The sequence below is a fragment of the Ambystoma mexicanum genome, chromosome 1p (genome assembly GCF_040938575.1).
Source record: "Ambystoma mexicanum isolate Mex_15411 chromosome 1p, UKY_AmexF1_1, whole genome shotgun sequence".
Lineage (NCBI taxonomy): Eukaryota > Metazoa > Chordata > Amphibia > Caudata > Ambystomatidae > Ambystoma > Ambystoma mexicanum.
Window position 1 is genome coordinate 335,601,715 of NC_090921.1, and position 26,586 is coordinate 335,628,300.

General features: G+C 50.3%; 1 protein-coding gene across 3 annotated transcripts in view; it reads left to right on the top strand.

Moving 5' to 3' along the window:
* LOC138569820 (transducin-like enhancer protein 1) overlaps positions 1-26,586 on the top strand; it is a 654,895-nt gene that overhangs the window by 337,371 nt on the left and 290,938 nt on the right. For all 3 annotated transcript variants that reach the window (XM_069648175.1, XM_069648192.1, XM_069648183.1), the window contains exons 4-5: positions 2,439-2,502; positions 7,038-7,082. In XM_069648175.1, the coding sequence (XP_069504276.1) occupies positions 2,439-2,502; positions 7,038-7,082 (109 nt within the window). The remainder of the gene's footprint in view (positions 1-2,438; positions 2,503-7,037; positions 7,083-26,586) is intronic.

Consider the following 26,586-nt stretch of genomic DNA (forward strand, 5'->3'; position numbering starts at 1 on the left):
CAAGTGGTAACTGCACAGCACCCAGATAGCCAACATTTTCTCAAAGTGAGGTCATCCCCCGCTAGACTTTTCGCCAGACTCGATAATCTTAGTATCCCTGTATTGGCCCAGGCAGACCTGGTTCTCCGATCTCCTTCAGTTGGCAACGGACAATCCAATTCATCGAAGATCTCGGGATGATCTTTCATAACGACCCAAACTCTTAAGTTAACAGCATGGCTCCTGACCACTCCAAATTCGGTCATTTGAATATCCTTCAGGACTGCCCACGCATTCTAGCAGCTGCTAAAGCCCCTTTTACCAACATTTCCGATAGCTGAAAATGGAAATGATTCTGTGCATGGTGTGCACAGCAGCCTAGCCTGCATCTGCTTACTATAACTCCTCCTCAGATCCTGTATCGGATGAAGTTAGCTACAGAGGGTCTGGTAATCTCTTCCATCAAAGTGCACTTATCGGCAATCTCCAGATTTACACAGTAAAGAAAATCTTCTCCTTTCAACAGTGACAGGTTAATCAAGCACTTCTTAAAAGACCTTTTTCATACCTTCCCGCCAAAGAGGATTCCACCTGTATGGCGCCTGAACCTGGTCCCATCAGGGCTTATGAAGTCTCCATTCGAACCTTTGTCGACAACCCACATCAAATTTATAACGTGGAAGGTGACTTTTTTTAGTGCCCATTGCATCTTCTAGACTTGTTTCGGAGCTCCAAACCTTAGTCATAGACCCTCCGTATCTACGGTTCATGAGACAAAAGTGGTTATCTCCAAAAATCCTCATTTAATTCCTAAAGTACTTTGTGTTCCATAAAATCGCTACCATAACTCTACCCACATTCTTTCCAAATGCCACTTCACCAGTAGAAAAGGCGCTGAACTCTCTGGATGTCAAAAGGGCATTGAAATATTACTTGGATCACACAATCTTTTAGATCGACTAAGTAACTGTTTGTAGCCTTTGGTCCATCCAACAAAGGAAGATTTGTATTTGTATTTTTTTGTTGCATTTTATCCATATATCCATATCAAAACCTTGATCTGATCCATATCAAAACAGGGCATTTCAAGATGGGTTTCATCTACAATCTCCTTCCTTATGCCACTTTAAGGACAACAGGCCTTTACAATCGGCCCCCAGAGCGCATTTCGCTGGAGCCACAGCTGCCTGCTCTGCTCTCTGTTCTGGGGTACCCATCAGACATTTACCAAGCGGCAACATGGGCCGTACACCACACTTCACCAGGCACTACTGCTTACACCAGCAACACGTGGAGGATGTGCAGATGGGAAGGGCGTCCTTCAATGACTGTTCCAGTAAGGTAAGCCCTGCAGCTTCCAGGGTTGTTTCCTTTCTCTACTTGAAAATCTATCCTTTTCGTATTAACGCAAACAATAAGTATTTAATTTTTGTTTGCCTGGTTTCCACCTTCGAACATCTATACTGGTACAAAATCTATTCAGCTTGTGAATCCATGAAAGATCCAATGCTGGAGAAGGGAGTAGTTTCTTACCTGTAACTCCATTACTCCAGCTTAGGTATCTTTCGTGGAATTGCACGTGCCCTCCAGCCTATCCAATTCAAGTAAACAACCTCCTTTAGAGCTATCCTCCAGCTGGAGTGGTTACAATCTGAGGGGAAGATGCTGGGGCAGAGCTATACACTCAACGTCCCATTGGTGGGCACCAAAGCACCCATAATGACGTCGATGGGACACTCCAAGATGTCAATTTTTTTCATAGGATAATTACAAAGTCAAAGTTGCTGGCGTTTCCCAGCCTGACGATGGAGAATATTCACAGCATGTGAATCCATGAAAGATTCCAACGCTGGGCCCTAAATATTAGCCTAAAATTGACGACCTACATATGGCTGCAACATCAGAAGCAGTAGTTGCCGAGGCATGCTTTTCATTGATTATACTGTTTTACTAACCACATTTCCAGAGAAAGCAGTGCTTGATATTATATAAAACACATTTTATTCTGGGAAAGTTTTTATACGGGCAAGAAAACACTTGCATGATGAAACTTTCTCTAGAATCTGTTGCTTTCAGTGATTCCAATCGACCTGCCACGTCCCTGCTGGTTGTACAATTGTACTTTCTCCAGCGACCAGTTGAGATTTTTAAAGAGATAATGGCCCGGATACCAAATGATGTTGGTGGCTACTAAATAAATAGTTTGACAAGCATGAAAATCTAGTAAATAGATCACACTGGATAAGGAGCTTTTAAAAAAGTAACTTTTCTTGTCCAACCTTTCATTGTTCGCTCCCTAATTTTGTTCCTGTCAACATGTTGTCTTGAGTCCGTGATATGTCCCCCGTCTTAGGTTTGCGGTAGCCATTTGCTTCTCCTAAATTCTTGTTTGGCATTGCCTCTGTCACAATTCATGCTGGCCATAATCCAGCTCTTATTTTTCTGTCATTTTCTTGCAGTTTAAAACTGGAATGTGAAAAACTTGCTACAGAGAAGACTGAGATCCAGAGGCATTATATCATGGTGAGTTTATATTTGGGGTAGGGTTTGATTCCAGCAAAAAGAAAATGACCATTTGTTAGGACTATTGTGGAACTACAGTGAACACAGTCCGCTTTCCCACTATAATTGTGTTGGTTACGCAGTGAGAAGTTACCTGATGACGTTTGCACTTGTGCAGTTAAAATGGACGCTTTTTACAATTGTTATCCTTCTAACAATCCAGTGTGCATTACTACACAACTAACATAATACCCATCTGCAGTTTGCAAAGTCAAAAGAACTACATTAAAGTGTCATGTGCTTACAGGTAGGAAAACCTTTCAAGAGGATCCACACATTGCGAAATGCAAAGGCATGCGACAAGGCTTCACCAAGCTCAAACTGACAAAGGAAACTGCTAACGTACCTCTTGAACAAAACGCCCCTTCCAACACACTTGGATGTACAGTTCCATCTCCAACAGGTAAACTGTTGTAAAAGAATAGGTGTCCACCACACCCGTTAAAGCTTTCATAGGTACACCCTGCATCTCAATTTTCAGTTCTTAATGCAATGTGGTACAGCACCCTAAGGGTTCTATGGTCGACTGATTGTTTTTTCAGGTTCCTAGTCACTTTTTCGACAGTCATATTGTCGAAATACAAAAGTTTCGACACAAAGTCGTCGAAAAAATAAAAGAAAAATGCAGATTTTATTTTTTGGGGGGGGGGTCCCCACCAAACTCCTGTTTGTAAAAATAAAAAAAAACACAAATTACACTATACGAAACTAAAAAAAACATTTACATAAAAAAAATGCATTTGAAAAAAACATTTAGCTGATTTTGTTTCGACATAATTGTATTTCGAAAATATGTTTTCGAAATATTGACTGGTTACCGTTTTTCAATGTGTTTTTTTAAAAACATTTTTCCAAAAGCTCATTGAACTTTTTTTATTTTTTTATTTTGTGGGTGGGGAGTTTCTCTCTGACCAGCCCTACCACTTATATGCACTGCCCCACCTCACTATAGTTTTCAATTCATTTTTTTTTATTGCAGAAAAAAAATCTATCGAAAAAAGCTCAGCCGATGAAAGAACGGTATATGTCCCGAAGAATTAAGCAGTTTACAAACTTAGCCTCGTCTTGATCTCAAGACACAAAAGCCCATCTCCAATATTCAATTTTTACTCACTTGTTGGAACGAACAGTCTGTAATAGAATCCAATCTCAAACAGACAAATGAGGATCATGCAGCTGCACAACCCCTTTTGGAGTTATCTGCATACTTGACACTGCAGGTCTTGGCACATTAAATAAGCACGAAACTCTTGGAAATTCAAAGCACAGCACCTGAATGCAATTATTCCTAATTCTGCCGCCCCATCTTTGGAGTACCTGGCGTTTCCACTCTGTCATACACCCTATCTTAAATATATGCCTATGTATACCCTCCTTCCAGTCAGTAAAGCCCCTCCCCCACAGACTTCAGAGGCAAGAGCGGGTGATTGCTTAAGTCAACCTTTGAAAGTCCTTACATTTATTCAGACTAAACCCAGCTAATGTTATGCATCAACTCTTATGTTACTCTGGAACTTAATGTGTGGCACTGTTCCTAAAACTGTCCTTCCCAACTCCAAGCATCCTCAAGTTGGCAAAAGAATCCAGGTTTATGCGTAGATGTGGCACTCTCCCCTTTTCACCAAATCAATAACTTGGTGAAAAGCTCAGTTTGAAGTCTTGATAAAATGCTGACTTATCACTGGAACATTTTTTATGTTTATTTTATTTTTTTTATAACCAACTATTGATTTTCGTCAGTGGGTTTTTCCACTTGTCTGTAATTCAGAATAACATCTACCTTGCAAGATCGGTATATAAACTGCTAGGAATAAACTGTATATCCTGTTGGGTTGCTTTGTCATCTAAAGCGTATGGCACAGGTTTTTCCTTCATTGGCTCCCCATTTCTGTCCTCATAGAAATCAAATGTTTATGATTAATCCAGAAGTCTATATTCCCTAGTTTCCATTTTGCCCTCCTTGTACTATTTTCCTACAAATCTGCCCAAATCATTAACTCTTATTCTCAGCAGCTGGATATTCCAGCAATGATTACTGCAGTTGTCCGATTTCCTTCTGTCCATGCACCAATGCTTTGATATTCCAGCTGTCCTGTGATATGTAGGGATGTTGATCATGTGGAAGGTAGCACAGGAATAAAAACCTTGTGCAAGGAATCGCCATCAGACAGTGGTGTAGGGGGCCAGGCTTTTTAAATTTGTTTTAAATAATGGAATGATGTAGGTAATTCGGGCTCAGTTCAGCTGTGGAAGGATATGTATATTCTAGGAGACTGAATGACTGTGCCTCTCTGTTGGTACTGTGTGAGGTCTGGTGACGCTTCTCTCCAGCAGGAGCTATCTTGGGAAACCGGAATCACGGGGCACAATCATCTCAAATGGACTAGCCTCGTAACCGAGTGCTGCATGGAAAAAAGGCCTTTAATGCTTTGAATAAGTGGTTGGTGTAGACAAAGGGGGCTCTCTATACCCCCTTTTCTGCCTGTCTCCCCGACTTGCGTTCCCACAAACCACTTTGGGTGTGATGTCAGGAGGCAGACCACTGGTCTCAAGGACAGGGATTGGACCCCTTAAAGCAGGCTTGCTTTTGCCCAATCAATGTGCGTTTTGCCTATAATAAATAGGGGTCTCCCACACGTTCTTTGATTAATCTCTGAATTTCAAGAAGAATTTTTGTTCACCCTGTTGGGAGAGCATTCCTTTGCAATGTTCTCCAGTTGTGAAGTGAAGGTGGGTGATCCAAAGCAGAAGCAAGCCCTGCTCCATAAGCATTCATAGGACACATTGGGGGTGACCTTCTGATGGAGCAAACTAAACGGGTACCCATAACCTCAATGGAGATGAACACCAGCAGGTGTTTGCTACTTTCACCCATGTTTGGGAGAATGGGAACAAGGACCCTGAACACCTGGAATGGCGCTTACAGGAACTGAAGAAGCCAAGCAGCTGGTCTTCTGCATTTGAACTGTGTTCAAATACATTCACATTTATGTGACCTGGGACCTGTGGTACTCCCTTTTAACAACTCTTCAGACCATTGTTGCTGCGTCCTCAAACCTGTTGGCTGCCGCGCCTGCTAAGCGCTTCATTGCTTCGGCTCGAACCAAGAAGCGCACCGCCGGTGAAGTATTTGAACCGCTGAGAATGAATGTACTGTGAGAAGGCTCCAGCCACCTTGGTCCATTTGCTGTGACCATATAGACTGACTTAGTCCTGTTTGTACCCTGTTTCGCACAACAACATAACGTTTTATGAACATTGTACTATTTCCTTACCCAGAGTGTAGCTTCTTTTTTTGTATTCACATTTTTATAGAAACATTTCTATTACAAAAATGCATACAAGCCGGCCAGGGCTTTTGTAGTGTTTTTCTATTTAATTATTATGGGATATGGTGTGTTTTCAAAGAACCATGTCTCAACAATCCTTTATTTTGGATTGTTGAACTACTGTTTCACATTCACGCCCCTCTTGGGCTGCCCTCTGCACATGTTACCACAAAAGGCGAAGGAGGTATATCTCTTGATTGTGTCTGTTTCACCTTTGAGATTACTATTGCTTTATAAAAGTAGGAGGGCTGAGTAGTGAGTTCAGCCACTAATCATCCTTGTACTCCACCGTGGCATAAGTAATTTCAACAGGCCTTGCTTCCAACTACTAAACAAATGTGCAAGTTGGTGCCAAGATAGGCATTGTACTTGAGATGCTGGGTAACATAACAAATGTCCTCCTTCCACCTTCAAAGCAGTTAGCAAACCTTTCCATCCCTAGCTGTATTTCAGAGTCCTTGCAGTAATGTCAATAGTGCCATCACCTTGCCAATCACTGATGGCTTCTCAACCCCTATGAGCCCTCTCCGTCCTCTCCCTCCTCCTGCCCCCACCCAAGCTTCTCTGCTACGCCTGCACCCTACTTGTAACTCGGTTTACTATGCATTTATGCAGCACTCTGTTGCTTCACAGCTGGGGTTTTGGTTTATAAATCACCTACATGCGTGCTATTTAGTGGGGTAACCATTGACTGTCAATAGCACCAAGATATAGCACCCTCCAGGGGTGAATGTGTGCTCTACAAATGCACCTGTAATGTTCTACATTGACTGTTTAAGTGGGCCCTGGTCTCCTGGCCATACCGGATGCAAAGTCTTCACCGCTTAGAATCTCCATGGTCACACTCTCCAAACAAGAGAGCGATCACTCCAATCTCCACATATTCCATTGACACCCAGTTGCCAGATGAAGCAAGAGTGCAGTAGAACTGTCTCCTAATATCCTGTTTGTTCATACCTGATGCCCATTTTTGGCTGTGATCTACCTCCCTTCCCTTTTTTAGTTTGCCTTTTTCAACTTCCTCCAACTCTTGTCTGTCCTTTCTCTGATTCCTTTTTCCTGCCCTCACCTCTACCCCCTCCCAGCAGCCCCCTTTTTCATCTTATCAGTCTTCATCCCTGATCTCACCAAATGCTTTGCTCAGCAGTGTCCTCTCTTGCTTTACAGTACTATGAAATGTCCTATGGTTTGAACATCGAGATGCACAAGCAGGTAAGGGTTTTTTCTATTTACTTTGTGAATGTATTTTATGCTTTTATTTATGCCAATGAGCTTTGAGTCCCTGAAATAGTCTTGTCACTGTGTATATATATATATATATATATATATATCTCCTAATTAAATTCTTGTTGAAGACTCGATGCAATGAATGGCTTCAGTCCTCCCACCCACCCCCGACTTGAAATGGCATTGGCTTAGTCGCTTTCTTCTACAGCTATGATCCTTTAGTCTGCATCACCAGCCCTTTCTGATAGTCACATATTTTTGCCCTCCAATGTTAGAGGTAACGATTGGTTGGCCTGTTGGCAGTCTAATGGGTTAACCAAACAAGTGACATCTTGGCTTTCATATTGGTCTGCAGGGAGCAGGGTTTGAGGCTTTCTGGTGAGGGCATTCTTGTCCGCAAAATGGAGTGACAGGGACGGGTTATGGTGCCTCATTCCCATGCAGCGTTGCTGCATGCCAACAAGATTTTCAGGTGCCTTTGCGAATAAGCTGTCTCTAGTTGCACACTTGTGCATCATTCTATTTCAGAAGGAAATGGCTGGATTAATTTTTTAATAGCCTTTAATTATGTAGCAGTCGATCTGCAGTGCTGTGCTGCCGGCATCAGCCTCTTTCCTCCTCCTCTGACAACGTATTGCTGATAATTCACATTATGGTTTTTCTGAGCCTGCTGGGAACGACAGTCGAGAGGTTTAAGGAGCTGAGATTAATAAAATTGAGACATATCTTTTTAGATTATAATTCCATTTTTGTGAGTGTAGGATATGGAAGATGGAGATCAAAGAGCTCGGCGGTTTACTGCTTGGGGTTTGGAGGCAGGAGCTGAGAATAGTGGTGCCAGGTGGATGTGGAGTTTTGGGGTGCAAGAGATTGAGTATGTCGGTCTGTATTGGTGGACCTATGGTGCATACATAATGATGCACTACTTGAAACCAAGTGGAAAGCAATAGAGGACTAAATGTTCCGTTTTGGGGGGAGCAGGAGAAGGACAACCTCTGTGACATAACTGGAAAGTCTGGTGGTGGTGGTGGTGGTGGTGGTGGTGGTGGTGGTGGTGGTGGTAAAGGTGGTGGTGGTGGTGGCGGTGGTGGTGGTGGCGGTGGTGGTGGTGGTAAAGGTGGTGGTGGTAAATGTGGTGGTGGTGGTGGTGGTGGTGGTAAAGGTGGTGGTGGTGGTGGTAAAGTTGTGGCTCATGTGTATAGGCAGGTTGGACCAGCGCTCATACCCTTGTGGTAAAATTTGGACTACATCTAGGTAGCCTAGATCAATACACAAAAGGGCTGGTTTTGGCACAGGGGTCCTTCTTTGATTACTATCTTTGGAATCACTTGTTAGAAGCCTAAATCTGAGGCACATTTCCTTGGAGGGCTGCTGCTCGACAGTAGAGCCTGGGAGACCTTGGTCCCAAACGGCAGTAATGTGGTCCTTGTGTGGTATTCACCTTCTAGCAACAGTGGGCCCCACAGCCCTACATGCAGTTCATATAAATTCACACTGTTAGTTCATATAAATTCACACTGTTTAATCCCACACAATTTTAATATGATTATTGTATTTATTGAGCATGGACGTAGCTTCCAGAAGCAACCGAGCTCTTAAAACAATACAGATTACAGAGGTAACAGAAGAGATCTACAGTGGGGGTAGGATACAGAGGGAGCACAGAAGAGGGGGTACAGCTGTACAGGGTGGTGGGGAGGAGAAGGGTGGAAGGCGTCTAGCGACTCAGTTGGTGCGGGGGACAACATTATGCCCCTGCCTCCACTGCATGAAGCAGTCGCGTCGATGTCCTGGCACCCAGCTCGCCTGTGGGGGGGATTTCTGGCTCTGTTCCAGGATACCTGGAAGCGTCTTTTCAGCAACCCGTGGATTCTATCCATAGTCTCCAAAGGCTTTCTTCTGCTTCATTTGCCTCCACCATCCTCTCATCTTCGTCAGATTGGGTCCTCGGCTCTTTTACTGGAGGTCCTTTTGCTCTTGGAAATGCAGGCTATAGAACTGGTTCCTCTTGTAGACAGGGGGTCTGGTTACAATTCCAGGTTTTTTGCAGTATCCAAGAACAACCAGGCTGGGCTGAGGATTGTCCTGGGCCTGTCATGTCTAAATCTATCTTTACCACTGGCACACTTCAAGATGATTACTCACACGCATATAACGAGACTCTGTGTGCAGGTGACTGGATGTGTTCCCTGGACCACGAGGATGCATTTCTAATGGATTGTGTCCTCCCACGTAATCCTTATCTTTGATATTTGATATCCAGCTTCAGCTGCTTAGGAAAAATCAAATTTGGCAGAGGTCGATGTGCAGCGATGGCGTTGACTCAATGTCCCTCAATGTCCCTCGAGGGCCTCTGTCTCGAGGATGTCATCGAAGGCATATATAGCACGTGTAGCGCCTGTTGGCTTCAGTTCTGTTTTTCCCCGACTGCCATTGCTTCGAGAAATACGGTGTGCTTTTTTACTTCATACAACTTCATTACTTTGAGAATCAAGTAGGTCTTCTTCAATAGACTAGCCTGATGCCGGGATCAAGAAGTGTCAAGATTGTAGGTCGAAAATGTCATTTACCGATCCACACCGTATATGTTTATGGTACCTCGGGGTGGAGCATAACACCTCGGACTGCTCCAAGTGCCAGTCGATGACAGGAAAGGCCTTGAAGGAATGAAAGGAGAAATTGACAGTAGTTTGTAACCCCAAATTCTCCAGCATGGGGTCTGGCATGGATTCACATGCTCATGAATATTCCCCGTCGTCAGGCTGGGAATCCTCGGTAAAGAAAAAACCAGTATCAGTTTCGTTTCTGATCTGTCTTTCGTAGTAATAACCAATCACTGGTCTCTGCGTCATACTGACCACAGCCAATGACTGCCCTCTACCTAAGCACCGCCTCTGGCAGCCATCTTCAGATTTTTACCGCACGTTCATGTGTTGGGATCCTCGTGCTATTGCTCTCGAGCGTTAGTGCTATTTTTTCGCGCTTTTTCACAAAAACTTCGATTCTTTCGGTCAAAAGAGCCTCAAGCTCCACCGATCCTACATCCGATCAACGGGGACCCGTGTCGGATTCATCTGTGCCCCTCAAGGGTGAAGATTTCGTCGAGCTACACTTCGGAGGACTCCAGAAGCTTCTCAGGCCCGGTCTCGGAGATGGCCCAGGAGAAGGGAAGCTCGACGCCCGGAAAGCTGTTCAGGGCCTGCCCTGGATGCCAGCTGCAGAACGTCTTCAAGGAGGACGAACACTCTTTCTGCCTTTACTGCCTTCATGGGGACAAGACGCACGTGGAGAAGGACTGTGCGTTTTGCGGCAACATGTCGGAACGGACCATGAAGGACCGCCATCAACGTCTCGCCAGCTGGCTGGAGGGTAAGAGCCCGTCTGGCGAGAAGAAGAAGAAATCTGAGCGGTCTTCTAAGACCTTTGAGGGCGCCCCGGCGACGGGGGCCCAACATAAGGCCAAGCACCGCGAGTCCGCTGGCACCGGGAGCGCCGAACGGTCGGGCTCTACGGGCGCCAGGCAGGGCGCACCCTCCCCGGCACCATCAACCACGAGCCAACGCTCTGGGTCGGGTAAGAGGAAGGCCGAGCACCCGGCGAAGCTCCTGGAGAGACCCCGGTCGAGCTCTAAGGCAGAGGAGGAGCGTGGCAGTGCCCCCTCCCTCAAGGATAAGGCGGTGAGCGCACCTAAGGTGGTGAAGGCCTTGATCCATTCGACCAAGCCCTCTATCGAAACGGTCGCGGCGGCCCTGGCCCAGCCTGTGGAGGCTGCACCAGTGGTGGCGGCCTCGGGGCCCAGAATCTCCCTGCCTCCTCGGAGGGAGTCTTCTTTCGTGCCCATCGATAGGACCCCCGTGAAACCCTCTGTGGGGAAGAAGGGGGGGCAGGGCGTCGTCGTAGATTCGGCCTCAGCCTCAGAAGAGGAACTGATCGAGGTCTTAAGCCACGGCCTAGGCGTGGAACAAGACCAGCCCGTCGGAATGGGCCCCGACGCAGGTGACGACGACGACATCGTCGAGGATACCGACGGGGCCCCTGCTCGCCCGTCGGATTCCCCTCTGCCATCGCCGCAAGACAACTCAGCGGCCATTTTGTTGGCTATACAGTCCTTATGCTCCGAGATAAGGACGAGACTACCGTTACCGACGGAGGAACCTCTCCCGTCGGGGGATCCGGAACCGGGACCTTCTGGTGTTCCCCCTACCAAGAAAAGAAGGATCCATCCACCGCCTCCTTTTCAACCGTCGCGCCCCGTCCAGCCCTCCTCCCCGTCCACCCGAGGGGATGATACGGGGACTGACACGGCAGCGACGGGTACGGACGACGAGGCATACGACGAGGATTTTCCGTCGTCGCCTCCCACCAGGGCTTCTCCGCCCGACGAGATTGGATCGTTCCACTCAATGATCGCCAGGGCATCCGAGCTTTTCCAACTCTGCCCTGAGGAGAAGAAAAAGGAAGGCTTCCTTTACCAACGGCGCGAGACCAAGAGGAAGACGGTCCTCGCAGTGCCTCTGTTGGACGACATTTGGGATGAGGGCCTTTCCCTCCTCAAGAACCCTTCCACGACGCCAGCGAAAAGAGACCGGTACGAGAAAAAGTACCGGGTCCCGGACTCGGCCCCCCTATGCCTCCGGGCGCAGCCTACCCCGGACTCCGTCGTCTCCGCGGCAGCCAGGAAGAAAGCGGGGGGGGGGTGCGGCCTCCACGTCGACTTCCCCGCCGGACGGCGAGGGAAAGAAATTGGATGCCATGGGACGCAGAGTCATCTCGTCGGCGGCGACGACGATTAAAGCGGCCAACGCCTTGGCTATCGTGGCCCGCTACGACAGGGAACTCTGGTACAAGATAGCTCCCCTGCTGGATTTTCTGCCGGACGACAAGAGGGCGGAGGCCCTTGAGATCCTGCAGGAAGGTGAGGTGGCCTCGGACCACGCCATCACCGTGGCGACGGACATCGCCGACACTGGGTTCCGCCAGATGGGCAACGGCGTTTGCCTTCGACGTCGCGGATGGCTCAAGGCTACGGACTTTCGGCAGGACGTCCAGACCAGGGTCCTGGACATGCCCTTCGACGGGAACAACCTGTTTGGGAAGACAGTGGACGATTCCCTTCAGGCCATCAAGGCGGATACTGAGACGGCCCGGGCCCTTGGAGTACTGCAGCAACGGCGGACGCCCTTTCGGAGCGGCGGAGGCAAGGGCGCCTCCAAAGGTTCCGGCGGAGGTTTCGCTTCCTACCGTCAAGCGGCCCGCTCGTCGTCGCAAGAGGCCTACAGAGGACGAGGCAAGTCTGGCGGCCCCCGCCGTCGTCGCCAAGGAGGCCAAGGCGGCAAGGCCGCGTCCAAGCAGGATTGAACCGGCCGTGGGGTCGGGCCCCCACCGAAGCACCCCGGCGGGAGGCCGGCTGGCGGGCTTCGTCAGCGTGTGGGAGTCCATCTCCACCGACCGTTGGGTGCTGGACGCCCTGGCCCGGGGCCACGCGCTCGAGTTTCAAAGAAGGTGCCCGCGCGTCCCCCCCGTGGCCAGGAAAGAACTTCACGTCCCTCAACTTCTCCTGGAGGTAAAGGCGATGCTCAGAAAGGGCGCCATCGAACTCGTCCCAAAGAGGCTTCGGGGCTCCGGAGTCTACTCGCGTTACTTCCTCGTGAAGAAGAAGACGGGAGGATGGCGCCCCATCCTGGACCTGCGACGCCTGAACAAGTTCATCAAGGCGCAGAAGTTCCGGATGGTCACCCTCCAGCACGTCCTGGGTCAGCTGGAGGAAGGAGACTTCCTATCGTCGTTGGATTTGGAGGATGCCTACTTCCACATTCCCATCCTAAAGGGGCACCGAAAATTCCTCAGATTCGTGGTCCAAGGGCGTCATTACCAGTTCAAAGCCCTTCCCTTCGGACTGCGGTCGGCACCCAGGGTTTTCACCAAGTGCCTCGCACCGGTGGCGGCGCAGCTGCGCCGCGAGGGGATTCACGTCTACCCCTACCTGGACGACTGGCTCATCCGCGCCAAGACGAGGGAGCTCGCCGTGGTCCACACGGCAAGGACCGTCCAACTCCTCACGGACCTGGGATTCTCCGTGAACTACGCCAAATCCCACCTGGTGCCCGCGCAAGTCACACTGTTTCTGGGAGCGAGGCTCGACACAGTGTCCCTTCTGGCCTCCCCGTCGGAGGAGAGGACCAGGACCATCTTGGGCAAGGTGCAACGGATGTTGGTGGCCGACGCGGCCAAGGTGAGGACCATCAAGTCCCTCCTCGGGATGATGTCTTCCTGCATCTACCTCATTCCCATGTGCAGGCTCCGGATGCGCCCGTTGCAAGAGTTCCTGGATGCGCGCTGGATCCAGACGACGGGCAGCTTCGAGGAAAGGATCAAGCTCGACGAGAGTTTCCGACGAGCGATACGGTGGTGGGGCACCCGCGCGCATCTGACGGCGGGCATGGACTTCCAGACCCCAGCCCACCAGGTGACTGTGACCACGGATGCCTCCCTAGAAGGGTGGGGAGCGCACACCGAAAATCTGCACGCAAGGGGACTCTGGCTCCCGACGGAGAAGTCCCTGCATATCAACGTCCTGGAGCTCCGTGCAGTGTTTTGGGCCCTCAGGTCCTTCCTTCCGTCCCTCAAGGGCAAGGTGGTGAGGATCTTCACCGACAACACCACCACCATGTTTTACATCAGGAAACAGGGCGGAACCAGGTCCCCAGCGCTGTCCAAGGAGGCGCAGGACCTGTGGCATTGGGCCGTCGCCCAAGGGATTCTTCTGGTGCCGTTTCATCTGGCAGGGATAAAAAACACCATCGCCGACTCACTCAGCAGGGAGCTGCGCTCGTGCCACGAGTGGGAACTACGGCAGGATCTGGTGGATCGCCTCTTCCGACGGTGGGGCACACCCCAGATCGACCTGTTCGCGACGGCGACGAACACCAAGTGCCGGAGGTTCGCCAGCAGGTTTCCCCAGACGAGGAGCATGGGCGATGCTTTCTCGTTCCCCTGGGAGGGCCTGTTCCTCTACGCGTTCCCTCCCTTGCCTCTGCTAATCCGGCTCGTCAACCAGCTCAAGAGGTCGCGGTGCAGGATGATCCTCGTCGCACCTGCGTGGCCGAGGCAGATATGGTTCCCGGACCTTCTGGACTTGTCGGCGTCCCCGCCAATCAAGCTGCCGGCGGACGCGGATCTACTCTCCAGGGAAGGAGGCGCCATCCTCCACCACGACCCGAAGTCGCTGAACTTGCAGGCCTGGCTCCTGCAGCGCTAGAGTTTGGAGGATACGACATACCGGCCGATTGCAGAGAGGTTCTTGCAAAGGCCAGGGCGTCCTCGACTCTTAAATGCTACGGACACAAATGGAAGAGGTTCTCTGTCTGGTGCTACGCACAGAAGATTAACCCTCTACGGATTACGGCTCCCCAAGTGCTGCCGTACCTGCTGACGCTGGCCAAAGCTGGTCTGGCACACGCGTCCATCAAGATTCATCTTGCTGCGATCTCCCGATACACCAGAACCACGGGCCGGACGTCCTTGTGGTCTCATCGTCTGGTGAAAGAGTTCATGAAGGGACTGTTCAGATCGTTCCCGCCGGTGAAGGCTCCGGCCCCGGCGTGGGAGCTCAACGTGGTGCTGACCAAACTCATGGGACCTCCGTTCGAGCCTCTGCACTCGGCCCCGTTGAAGTTTCTATCGTGGAAAACAGCTTTTCTCGTGGCCATCACCTCCGCACGACGAGTGGGAGAGATCCAGGCCCTTTCCTGCAAGGCCCCGTACTTGACTTTCCACGACACGAGGGTAGTGCTCAGGACGCACCCCTCCTTCATGCCCAAGGTACCGTCGGACTTTCATCTCAACGAACCCTTGGTGTTACCTGTGTTCTTCCCGTCGCCTTCGTCGCCGGCTGAGAGGACTTTGCACTCGCTGGATGTAGCTAGAGCGCTGAAGTTCTACGTGGACCGCACGAAAGGTTTTCGGAAGACGTCACAACTCTTTGTGAACTTTGGACCTGTCAATCAGGGGAAGGCTCTCTCGAAGGCTTCCATCTCCAGATGGCTCTCCGGCTGTATCATGTACTGTCACCGGTTGGCAAACCGACCGCTGCCTGGCCGTCCGAGAGCCCATTCCACCAGAGCGATCGCAGCTACCACGGCGTTCCTATCTGGTGTGCCCCTGCTGGACATATGCAGGGCTGCTACGTGGAGGTCGACGCACACCTTCACGAAATTCTACTGCGTCGACCGGGATTCCAGGGAGGAGTCCAGGGTCGGCCAAGCAGTGCTGCGCAACCTGTTCGCCTGAGGTGAGCCTGGTGAGGAGGTAAGATGCTTAATGTTGAGTTGATGTGATGCTTAATGTTGAGCCTTTGCCACCTCCCGTGGTTGTGCATGTGTGTACTGCTATGTATTCTTTATTCATGAGCATGTGAATCCATGCCAGACCCCATGCTGGAGAAGGAACAAGTTACTTACCTGTAACTGTTGTTCTCCAGCATGGGTCTGGCATGGATTCACATGCGAACCCTCCCGCTTACCCCTCTGCGGCTCTTCACTTGGTCATACTGCCACTTCACGTGCTTCCAAATCTGAAGATGGCTGCCAGAGGCGGTGCTTAGGTAGAGGGCAGTCATTGGCTGTGGTCAGTATGACGCAGAGACCAGTGATTGGTTATTACTACGAAAGACAGATCAGAAACGAAACTGATACTGGTTTTTTCTTTACCGAGGATTCCCAGCCTGACGACGGGGAATATTCATGAGCATGTGAATCCATGCCAGACCCATGCTGGAGAACAACAGTTACAGGTAAGTAACTTGTTCCTTGTCTACCCCGACCAAAAAACCTCTGACCGAGTCGAGAGGCGACTCTAAAAGGTCGAGGTCAAGATCGAGGAGTGGCTCCCACCACTCCACCTCATCGTCGTCGAAGTCCAAGAAGAGGCGCCATAGGTCGCCTTCCCCTACTTCTTCGTCAGACGCTTCCCCTGAGACGGTATCTTGCCCCACAAAGAAATCCAAAGGACTGCCATTTGTTTCCAAAGACTATTTCATAAATAAAGCTTACAGACTTTTATCTCTGCAGCAACACCTTGGGGACAGAAATGGCGGATTACAAGAAAAGCATCCATGTTGCAAATGCAAATTATTGTACATACATCCCTTATGATGATCCACACCCATGTATAAAGTTATAATTTTTTTTTTTTGCTAATTGATTGCAATTGTATAAATGTATGTTTGTGGCAAAATCGGATTTTAGTTAAAGTAACTATGGGGTTTTTTTGGACATTGTAAAACTTGCATCATAAATCTGACATCATTTTCCTGAAATCCAACCAGTTGAGAGCGAGGCGGAGACTATCACCCTTCTCCAATCCCATTGTTTGAGGCGTGTTTAGTTAAGCCTGCCCCAGTCATATACTTGGATGATGTCACTAGGCATTATAATTAAGAGTCCCTCACAAGACTCTAGACACATTCTTCCTGACGTTCCTGCGCTGCGTTCCTGTTCCATCCATCCATCCATCCATCCATCCATCCATCCATCCATCCATCCATCCATCCATCCATCCAGACTCCAGATCCCAACTACAAGGCCAAAGCATTGCTGACCCTACCCCACAGCCCACTGCAAACCCCAAGCAGTGCTGATCCTCTTCCCAGCAAGGGCTCAATTGTGAAAACCCAGTAAAATCCCCAAATAACCAAAAGGGAAAGCTGCGGTGTTTTTGGGAAGCATCCTGATCCCACTATCTGCATGCTTGCTGCAAACCTGCCAGCCACTTGACCAGTGCCATCCGGTGACCAAAACTGCCCAGCTGTTTGCCAGGCGACCTGCCGTGTAGTGACCAGAACCGTTGACTGTCTAAATCCCAAACTAAAAGTGGACACTGAGTATCTCACCACCTAGTGGAAACCCATAGCATATCTTGTCTTTGTCCTTATTGCACTCTCCAAGTAATCCTATCCTTATCCTGATAACATTTTGAATAATTCTTGCAACCCTGCACTTGATTTCTAGTGCTAGCGCCAACTCTTTAGTAATCTTTGTCTTTTGTAATCCTAAGCCATTAGTCCTATTTTGAGTGATCAGACTATTTTCCGCCAGGGTTGGGGGCTGGGGTGATAGGGTTGAACTCGCGAATCACCCCTGGAGCTTACTGTGTCCCTCTTCCGTGGCCTAGCCTGAATATTCTAGTGTAAAGTAAAACTGTTCTTGTCACCACTGATTTCCTTTTTCTTTTTCACGGCTGCATTTTACTCAGTGCACCTTTCTAGATCTTGCATAACTCATCCAATTTATCAGCTAGAGACTTAATTTCACTTCCATATTGTTTTTGTGATGCACCTCTATTCCCCAACCAAATCAGTGTATTTCACCTATTTTTATTAAAAACAGTTTGGGTAATTTCAGGCGTGAATTGAAAAATGCAAGTTTCCAACGTGTCATTTTGCTGCAATCTGTTATAAACTTTCCACTCATTTTTGGACTGTATGATTTTGGTAATCCATTCTTTGTGATTGTTAGTGTATTTGCATTGTTGCTTTAGTGAGGAATTAGATTTGCTTCAAGGTTTTTAACACACATTCTTTATTTGTCCATTTCCGAGTGTCATTACATAACATTGCAAGGGGTTGAACATTTTCTCTTACTTGGATAGGGAAGATCCGATTTGGATTCTGTTTCCTGTTTCTTATTCCTGATTACCTGCTGCTTCTGTTTATCCACTCAGAATTATTTGTGGGTTGAGGGAACATTGCAGGGGGACATTCTAACTTGGTTTGCAAAGGTAGCGGGCGCCCCTCTCTCGACAGAACAAGGCCTGATAACCTGTTCAGTGGTTATTAACCACTTGAGAGTTCGCAGCCACTGCTTTTACTCACTGTGCCTTTCACAGATGGGAAATATCCATTTGCATATCAGTCTTTGTCCTGCCCAGGGGCAGTCCAGCACCGAAATGCAATGGCAATTCCAACCTGAACGAGAGTACCACCAGCAACCCCATACACGTGTTTCACCCTTGTTGGGGATCATCAGTGAGGTGAAGCTGATGCCTCTCTAAGCACAGTGAGAGGGAGACCACGTCTGGTTGCCCCCAGGAGACCTAGGGTTACCAATCCCAGGTTCCTTGAAATTTAGTTTGCAAAGGTAGCGGGCGCCCCTCTCTCGACAGAACAAGGCCTGATAACCTGTTCAGTGGTTATTAACCACTTGAGAGTTCGCAGCCACTGCTTTTACTCACTGTGCCTTTCACAGATGGGAAATATCCATTTGCATATCAGTCTTTGTCCTGCCCAGGGGCAGTCCAGCACCGAAATGCAATGGCAATTCCAACCTGAACGAGAGTACCACCAGCAACCCCATACACGTGTTTCACCCTTGTTGGGGATCATCAGTGAGGTGAAGCTGATGCCTCTCTAAGCACAGTGAGAGGGAGACCACGTCTGGTTGCCCCCAGGAGACCTAGGGTTACCAATCCCAGGTTCCTTAACAAATAGTTTTACAAAGGTAGCGGGCGCCCCTCTCTCGCAAGAACAGACATGGTAACCTGTTCAGTGGTTATTAACCACTTGATAGTTCGCAGCCACTGCTTTTACTCATTGTGCCTTATGGGGTTGCTGGTGGTACTTTCGTTCAGGTTGGAATTGCCATTGCATTTCGGTGCTGGACTGCCCCTGGGCAGGACAAAGACTGATATGCAAATGGATATTTCCCATCTGTGAAAGGCACAGTGAGTAAAAGCAGTGGCTGCGAACTCTCAAGTGGTTAATAACCACTGAACAGGTTATCAGGCCTTGTTCTGTCGAGAGAGGGGCGCCCGCTACCTTTGCAAACTAAATTTCAAGGAACCTGGGATTGGTAACCCTAGGTCTCCTGGGGGCAACCAGACGTGGTCTCCCTCTCACTGTGCTTAGAGAGGCGTGTGGGAGTCCATCTCCATCTCCACTGACCGTTGGGTGCTGGACGCCCTAGCTCAGGGTCACGCGCTCGAGTTTCTAAAGAGGTGCCCGCGCGTTCCCCCCTGTGGCCAGGAAAGAACATCACGTCCCTCAACTTCTCTTGGAGGTAAAGGCGATGCTCAAGAAGGGCGCCATCGAGCTCGTCCCAAAGAGGCTTCGGGGCTCCGGAGTTTACTCAAGATACTTCCTCGTGAAGAAGACGGGGGGATGGCGTCCCATCCTGGACCTACGACGACTGAACAAATTCATCAAGGCACAGAAGTTCCGGATGGTCACCCTCCAACACGTCCTGGGTCAACTGGAGGAGAGCGATTTCCTGTCGTCGTTGGATTTGGAGGATGCCTACTTCCATATTCCCATCCTAAAGGGACACCGAAAGTTTCTCAGGTTCGTGGTCCAAGGGCATCACTACCAGTTCAGAGCCCTTCCCTTCGGTTTGAGGTCGGCACCCAGGGTGTTCACCAAGTGCCTCGCACCGGTGGCGGCGCAGCTGCGCCGAGAGGGGATTCACGTCTACCCCTACCTGGACGACTGGCTCATCCGAGCAAAGACGAAGGAGCTCGCCGTGGAGCACACGGCAAGGACCGTCCAACTGCTCACGGACCTGGGATTCTCCATAAACTACACCAAGTCCCACCTGGTGCCCGCGCAAGACGCACTGTTTCTGGGAGCGAAGCTCGACACAGTGTCGCTTCTGGCCTCTCCGTCAGAGGAAAGGACGAGGGCCATCTTGGGCAAGGTGCAGCGGATGCTGGTTGCGGACGCGGCCAGGGTGAGGTCCATCAAGTCCCTCCTCGGAATGATGTCTTGCATTTATCTAATCCGCCTGTGCAGGCTCCGGATGCGCCCGTTGCAGGAGTTCCTGGACGCGCGCTGGTTTCAGACGACGGGCAGCTTCGAGGAGAGGATCACACTCGACGAGAGTTTCCGACGAGCGATCCGGTGGTGGGGCACCCGCGCGCATCTGACGGCGGGCTTGGACTTCCAGACCCCCGGCCACCAGGAGACGGTGACCACGGATGCTTCCCTGGAAGGGTGGGGAGTGCACACCGTAAATCTGCACGTGAGAGGCCTTTGGCTTCCGACGGAGAAGTCCCTCCATATCAACGTCCTGGAGCTCCGTGCAGTGTTTTGGGCCCTCGGGTCCTTTCTTCCGTCCCTCAAGGGCAAGGTGGTGAGGATCTTCACCGACAACACCACCACCATGTTCTACATCAGGAAGCAGGGCGGTACCAGATCCCCAGCCCTGTCCAAGGAGGCACAGGATCTGTGGCATTGGGCCGTCGCCCAAGGGATGTTTCTGGTGCCATTTCATCTGGCAGGGATAAAAAACACCATCGCCGACTCCCTCAGCAGAGAGCTGCGCTCGTGCCACGAGTGGGAACTACGACAGGATCTAGTGGACCGTCTCTTCCGACGGTGGGGCACACCCCAGATCGATATGTTTGCGACGGCGACGAACTCCAAGTGCCGGAGGTTCGCCAGCAGGTTTACCCAGCCGAGGAGCATGGGCGATGCTTTCTCGTTCCCCTGGGAGGGCCTGTTTCTATACGCGTTCCCTCCATTGCCATTGCTGATCCGGCTCGTCAACCGGCTCAAGAGGTCACGGTGCAGAATGATCCTAGTCGCACCTGCGTGGCTGAGGCGGATATGGTTCCCGGACCTTCTGGACTTGTCAGCGTCCCCGTCAATCAAGCTGCCAGTGGACGCGGATCTTCTCTCCAGGGACTGAGGCGCCATCCTCCATCACGATCCGAAGTCGCTGAACTTGCAGGCCTGGCTCCTGCAGCGTTAGAGTTTGGAGGATACGACATACCGGCCGACTGCAGAGAGGTTCTTGCAAAGGCCAGGGCGTCCTCAACTCTTAAATGCTATGGACACAAATGGAAGAGGTTCTCTGTCTGGTGCCACGCACAGAAGATTAACCCTCTAAGGATTACGGCTCCCCAGGTACTGCCGTACCTTCTGACGCTGGCCAATGCTGGACTGGCGCACGCGTCCATCAAGATTCATCTTGCTGCAATCTCCAGATACACCAGAACCACGGGGCGGACGTCTTTGTGGTCGCATCGTCTGGTGAAAGAATTCATGAAGGGACTGTTCAGATCGTTCCCGCCGGTGAAGGCTCCGGCCCCGGCGTGGGAGCTCAACGTGGTGCTGACCAAGCTCATGGGATCTCCGTTCGAGCCTCTGCACTCGGCTCCGTTGAAGTTCTTGTCGTGGAAAACAGCTTTTCTTGTGGCCATCACCTCCGCACGACGGGTGGGAGAGATCCAGGCCCTTTCCTGCAAGGCCCCGTACTTGACTTTTCACGACACGAGGATAGTGCTCAGGACGCACCCCTCCTTCATGCCCAAGGTGGCGTCGGACTTCCACCTCAACGAACCCTTGGTGTTGCCTGTTTTCTTCCCGTCGCCTTTGTCGCCGGCTGAAAGGACTTTGCACTCGCTGGATGTGGCTAGAGCGCTGAAGTTCTACGTGGACCGCACGAAGTGTTTTCGGAAGACGTATACTCTTTGTGAACTTTGGACCTGTCAATCAGAGGAAGGCTCTCTCGAAGGCTTCCATTTCCAGATGGCTCTCCGGCTGTATCATGTACTGTCATCGGTTGGCAAACCGACCGCTGCCTGGCCGTCCGAGAGCCCATTCCACCAGAGCGATCGCAGCTACCACGGCGTTCCTATCTGGTGTGCCCTTGCTGGACATCTGCAGGGCTGCTACGTGGAGGTCGACGAACACCTTCACGAAATTCTACTGCGTCGATCGGGATTCCAGGGGAGGAGTCCAGGGTCGGCCAAGCAGTGCTGCGCAACCTGTTCGCCTAAGGTGAGCCTGGTGAGGAGGTAAGAATTGCTTAATGTTGAGTTTGATGTAATGCTTAATGTTGAGCCTTTGCCACCTCCCGTGGTTGTGCATGTGTGTACTGCTATGTATTCTCTTATTCATGAGCATGTGAATCCATGCCAGACCCCATGCTGGAGAAGGAACAAGTTACTTACCTGTAACTGTTGTTCTCCAGCATGGGTCTGGCATGGATTCACAGGCGAACCCTCCCGCCTACCCCTCTGCGGCTCTTCACTTGGTCATACTGCCACTTCACGTGCTACCAAATCTGAAGATGGCTGCCAGAGGCCGGGCTTAGGTAGAGGGCAGTCATTGGCTGTGGTCAGTATGACGCAGAGATCAGTGATTGGTTACTACTACGAAAGACAGATCAGAAACGAAACTGATACTGATTTTTTCTTTACCGAGGATTCCCAGCTTGACGACGGGGAATATTCATGAGCATGTGAATCCATGCCAGACCCATGCTGGAGAACAACAGTTACAGGTAAGTAACTTGTTCCTTCACGATTATGCTGTACCACTTTCAGCAAAAGTTGCTGCCCTTTGGCCTGTACTCGGCCCCTCGTGTCTTCACAAAGTTGATGAACGCAGTGGCGGGCCTTCTCTGCTTCGAGGGCCATCATCTGTACCCTTATTTTGACGACTGGCTGGTGAGGGCGGGGTCACCCGATGGGGTGTTGCACTCCTGCCAGAGATTGATATCCTTCATCAGCTGGGGTTCTGCTTCAACCAGAGGAAGTCAGTTGTTCCCATCTCAGGATCTCATCTTTCTAGGGGTGCGTTGGGACACTACGGTTCAGCTGGTGTTCCCTACACCCGAGAGGCTCCTCTCCCTCCGCAGGGTGGTTTGGCACTTTCTGGCCATCTGGACCGCCTTGGCATGGTGGTTCCAGCATATTCTGGGCCGGATGGCCTCCTGCGTACTCAATGTACAGCCCGTTCTCCTCAAGATTAGGCTCCACCTGGCGACCAGTTGGGATCAGGAGATGGGAACTCAGTTGAACAGAATCCCAATATCACTGCACCTACTGCCCTATCTTCGCTGGTGGATGATGGCTGCCAATATTTCAGTGGGAGCACCCTCCCCCCAACCAGACTCTACCCTGGTGGGCTACTCTGGAAAGGGCTATGCAATTCATGGTGCATGGTCCAGGACGGAAGCCCTCCTTCATATCAATCTGCTTGAGCTCAGGGCAGTGGGAATGGCCCTTTACGCGTTTTTGCCCATCAACAGAAATGGGTCTGCTCTGGTCAGGACAGACCATTCTACTACGATGTTTTATCTGCACAAGCAGGGTGGCACCCTTTGCCCCCCTTCCCCTCCTTGTCTACATGGAGGCAGTGTCAATCTGAGAATGGGCCCTGACTGAGGGAGTTTGGATTCAGCAGTCCACTTCCTGGGGGACAGCAATGCCGAAGTGGACCAGCTGAGCTGCTTGGGGTTCACCTACGAGTGGGAGTTGCACATCGACTCCTTGTTGCCTCTGTTTTAGCGTGTGGGTTCGCGGGCCTGGATTTGTGCCCCCAGTTTGCTTCATGGGTAGGACGGGTCGGGGGTCTCTGGGAGATGCTTTCCAGATCTTTTGGCACGGCCGCAGGTGTTATGCGTTCCCGGCCACCCCTCTGCTCCAACGCACCCTCTGCAAGTTTCGGGTTTCGGTGGGTTGTAGGCTTCAAGACCCTGGTTTTCGGTTCTGCTGCAGTTGTGCTCCATGGATCCCATCTGCCTTCCGATCTCCAGCAGGGGATTTCTGATGAGCAGGGCGGGGCGGTGGAACATTCAGAACTGGCCAAGATTGCGCTGAAGGCCTAGTTCCTGACCAGCGGATGCTTCAACATGCTCAATTTTCATATGACAACTGGGACATGTACTAGGTTCTGCCATTGGGCTTGTGACGCGGGTCTGGACCCCATCGCCTATCCTCTGGATGATGTACTGGCTTTTTCAGCACACCTGGCTCATTCTGGAGTTCAGGTGGATACTTGCTGCACTTATTTGGTGGCCATTGGTTCTTACAAGATTTCCCCTGAACATGCGTTTTCTGCGGCCAACCCAGTGGTTAAAGGCCACCATAAGGGGTTGCCTAGGCTTTTTCCACTGTTGCATAGGCCGCACCGGGTCTGGGACCTCAATATGGTTCTTGCAGCCTTGCAGCGCAAGCCTTTTGAGCCGATGGCCTTTGTGGACATCCGCTTAGGGACACTAAAGACACTTTTACTGGTGGCTCTCGCCTCTGCGCGCAGGTTTAGTGAGCTGCAGGCGTTGTCCTCATACAAGCCCTTCACCCACGTTGCACGATGACAAGGTCATCTTGCGCACCCACCCAAACTTTTTGCCCATGGTAGTCTCTCCTTTGCATCTGACTCGAGAGATCTTCCTAGCAGTGTTTTTCCTGATCCCGCAGTCGGAGGCAGAGAGGGCTCTGCATTCCTTGGACCTCGAGTGTCCCCAGTTTTATTGCTCTCGGATGAAATTCTCCAGGAAGTCTGAGGCATTGGTTGTGACTTTTTTGTGGGCTCCTCACCCCGCTCTTGGACTTCCATCGCCTGTTGGATGGTTCAGGCAATTTCAGTGACGTACACAGCCAGGGGGAAGACCTGTTCCTGAGGGGATTCATGTCCATGAAGTCGGAGCCAAGGCCACAGGCATCGCGTTGAGAGAGATGCTTTAGGATGTCATCAGCAAGGCGGCTACTTTTGCCACTCCGTCCTTCTGTAAGTACAACTCACTGGACACCAGCTCCAGGTGCGATGCAAAGTTTGGTTGGGCGGTTCTGAAGAACCTTTTTGCTTCATCCTAGATATGAGGCAAGTTATCACAGCTCTACCCTATGTTCTTGTTTGGTGGAATCTCCCACAAGGATGGAGGAAAGGCGGCATGACGTATGAGTAATTTAATTGAAGTTGCTCACTGTGATAACTAGAGTACTCATAAGTCCCACCCCTCCATACCTCGCTAGTATGCCAATGGCTAATATGTAATCAGCGTAGCCAGGTAGCTAAGCGTCTGTGTTCAAAGGGGACTGAGGTGAGGCGGCGGAGGCGGGGCCTCGGTGGGGTGTTCCCAACCCTGAGGTTGTGTCCGCATGCACTGTACTAAATAAACAGTGGAAGCTCAATTTTTCACTGCTAAAGGTTCCAGTACAGTCCCCATGTTGGAGACGCACACAAGGATGTAGGAAAGTGGACTATGAGTACTCTAGTCACTACAGTGAGTAACTTTAATTTCTGCACTGGGTTATACTCTCTATTTGGCACTGGTGCTTGCCCTGTATTCAGGTTTGTGCCACCTTGGCAGGAATGCAAACTGCATGATCTGAGTAGTTGTTGCACCTGGCAGTGGATACCATAATATTTCTTGCTGAGTTGGTACATTGAAAAAAACATTTAGAGATTCTGTCCCACCCGTCCTATACATCTTAATGTGCATACCTTCATTAACGGTAATCACTAATAGTCTGTCTCATGAGTGATAAAGGTTATTTGTCATGCAGGACTGTGATGGTTTCGGTTCCACTAGTACATGTGTGGGACTCTGGTTGTAGGCCACTTCTGTTGATTGCATCTCCCTTGCAGGTTGCCCTAATAGAATTGTTCTCCTTTCCCTCTTGACAGAGGATGGGCTGGTACCTAGCGTTCCCCTCTCTGGCCTCGTGGCATGATGGCCAGCTGATAAGCGAGGCAAGTATAGCGTGGGCTACACCTAGGCGTGAATGTCCTGCTCTTTTTGATGTGTAACAACCTTCCTCCTGGGAGAACTCTGGTAAGTGCTCCTATGTCCCGGCCCCTTCAGGGACCGGAGCATGCTGGAAAGCAGCATTCCAATTGAACAAAACAGTGGTTTGGTACATGCACGAATGCCTTGCAGATGCTCCTGATCCCAAATCTGTATTTCTGGTTGAGATTTTGGGGAGACCTTCATCAGCCGCTGCCAGAAGACTATACATCTTCTCATGGATGGGAAGCTGGTAAGTACACATTCCATTGTTTTGTTTTTTTAAACTGTCATGATTGGTTTTCTACAGCTCACTATAGAAAAGCCTGAAAAAGCTCAGCCTCCAAGCCTGGCTCTTGGAGTTGTGCTCCCAAACACGATTCCGCATGGCATTTACATTTCCACTCCTCTCCATGCTATACAGATGACCAGATCCTTACACTGCCTGATAAAGGGTAGTTCTTCAGTTACATATTCAGGAATTTCCATCAAGACCAACAGTTGGAGCGGCCACGTTGACTCGGCAGCTATGGGCATGTGGCTGAATGTGACTAGGTTCATCAAGGAGAAGGTCAGCTGCCTTCTCTTTGTGCTTTGAGCTCACAAAAGAGAAGACTACCACACTTGCTCTAAAATTGCTGGTAGCTATAGTGAAACTTCCTCAAGGGTTGATGCTGTGGTGGAGATGGAGCCTGTGCGCATCCCTGAAGGTAGTGGGCTACAGACAAGTGTACATAGTGTTGGGGATCTAGAAAATAATTGTTTTAGTCCATCCTCCCAAAGCGCTGCTATCCTCAAACTGGCCACACCTGGCTTGACCACCTTACAGTAGAGTTCCATACAGACATTACTTCCATTTAGGAGGCAGGATCCTTACAGTGGGAGAAAGGCAGTTTGTACCCCCCCCTTACTTATTTTTGTTCGTAATAAATTGCTTCAGTTTTATGTATACGTATCTTGTGAGATTCTTACATTAATGA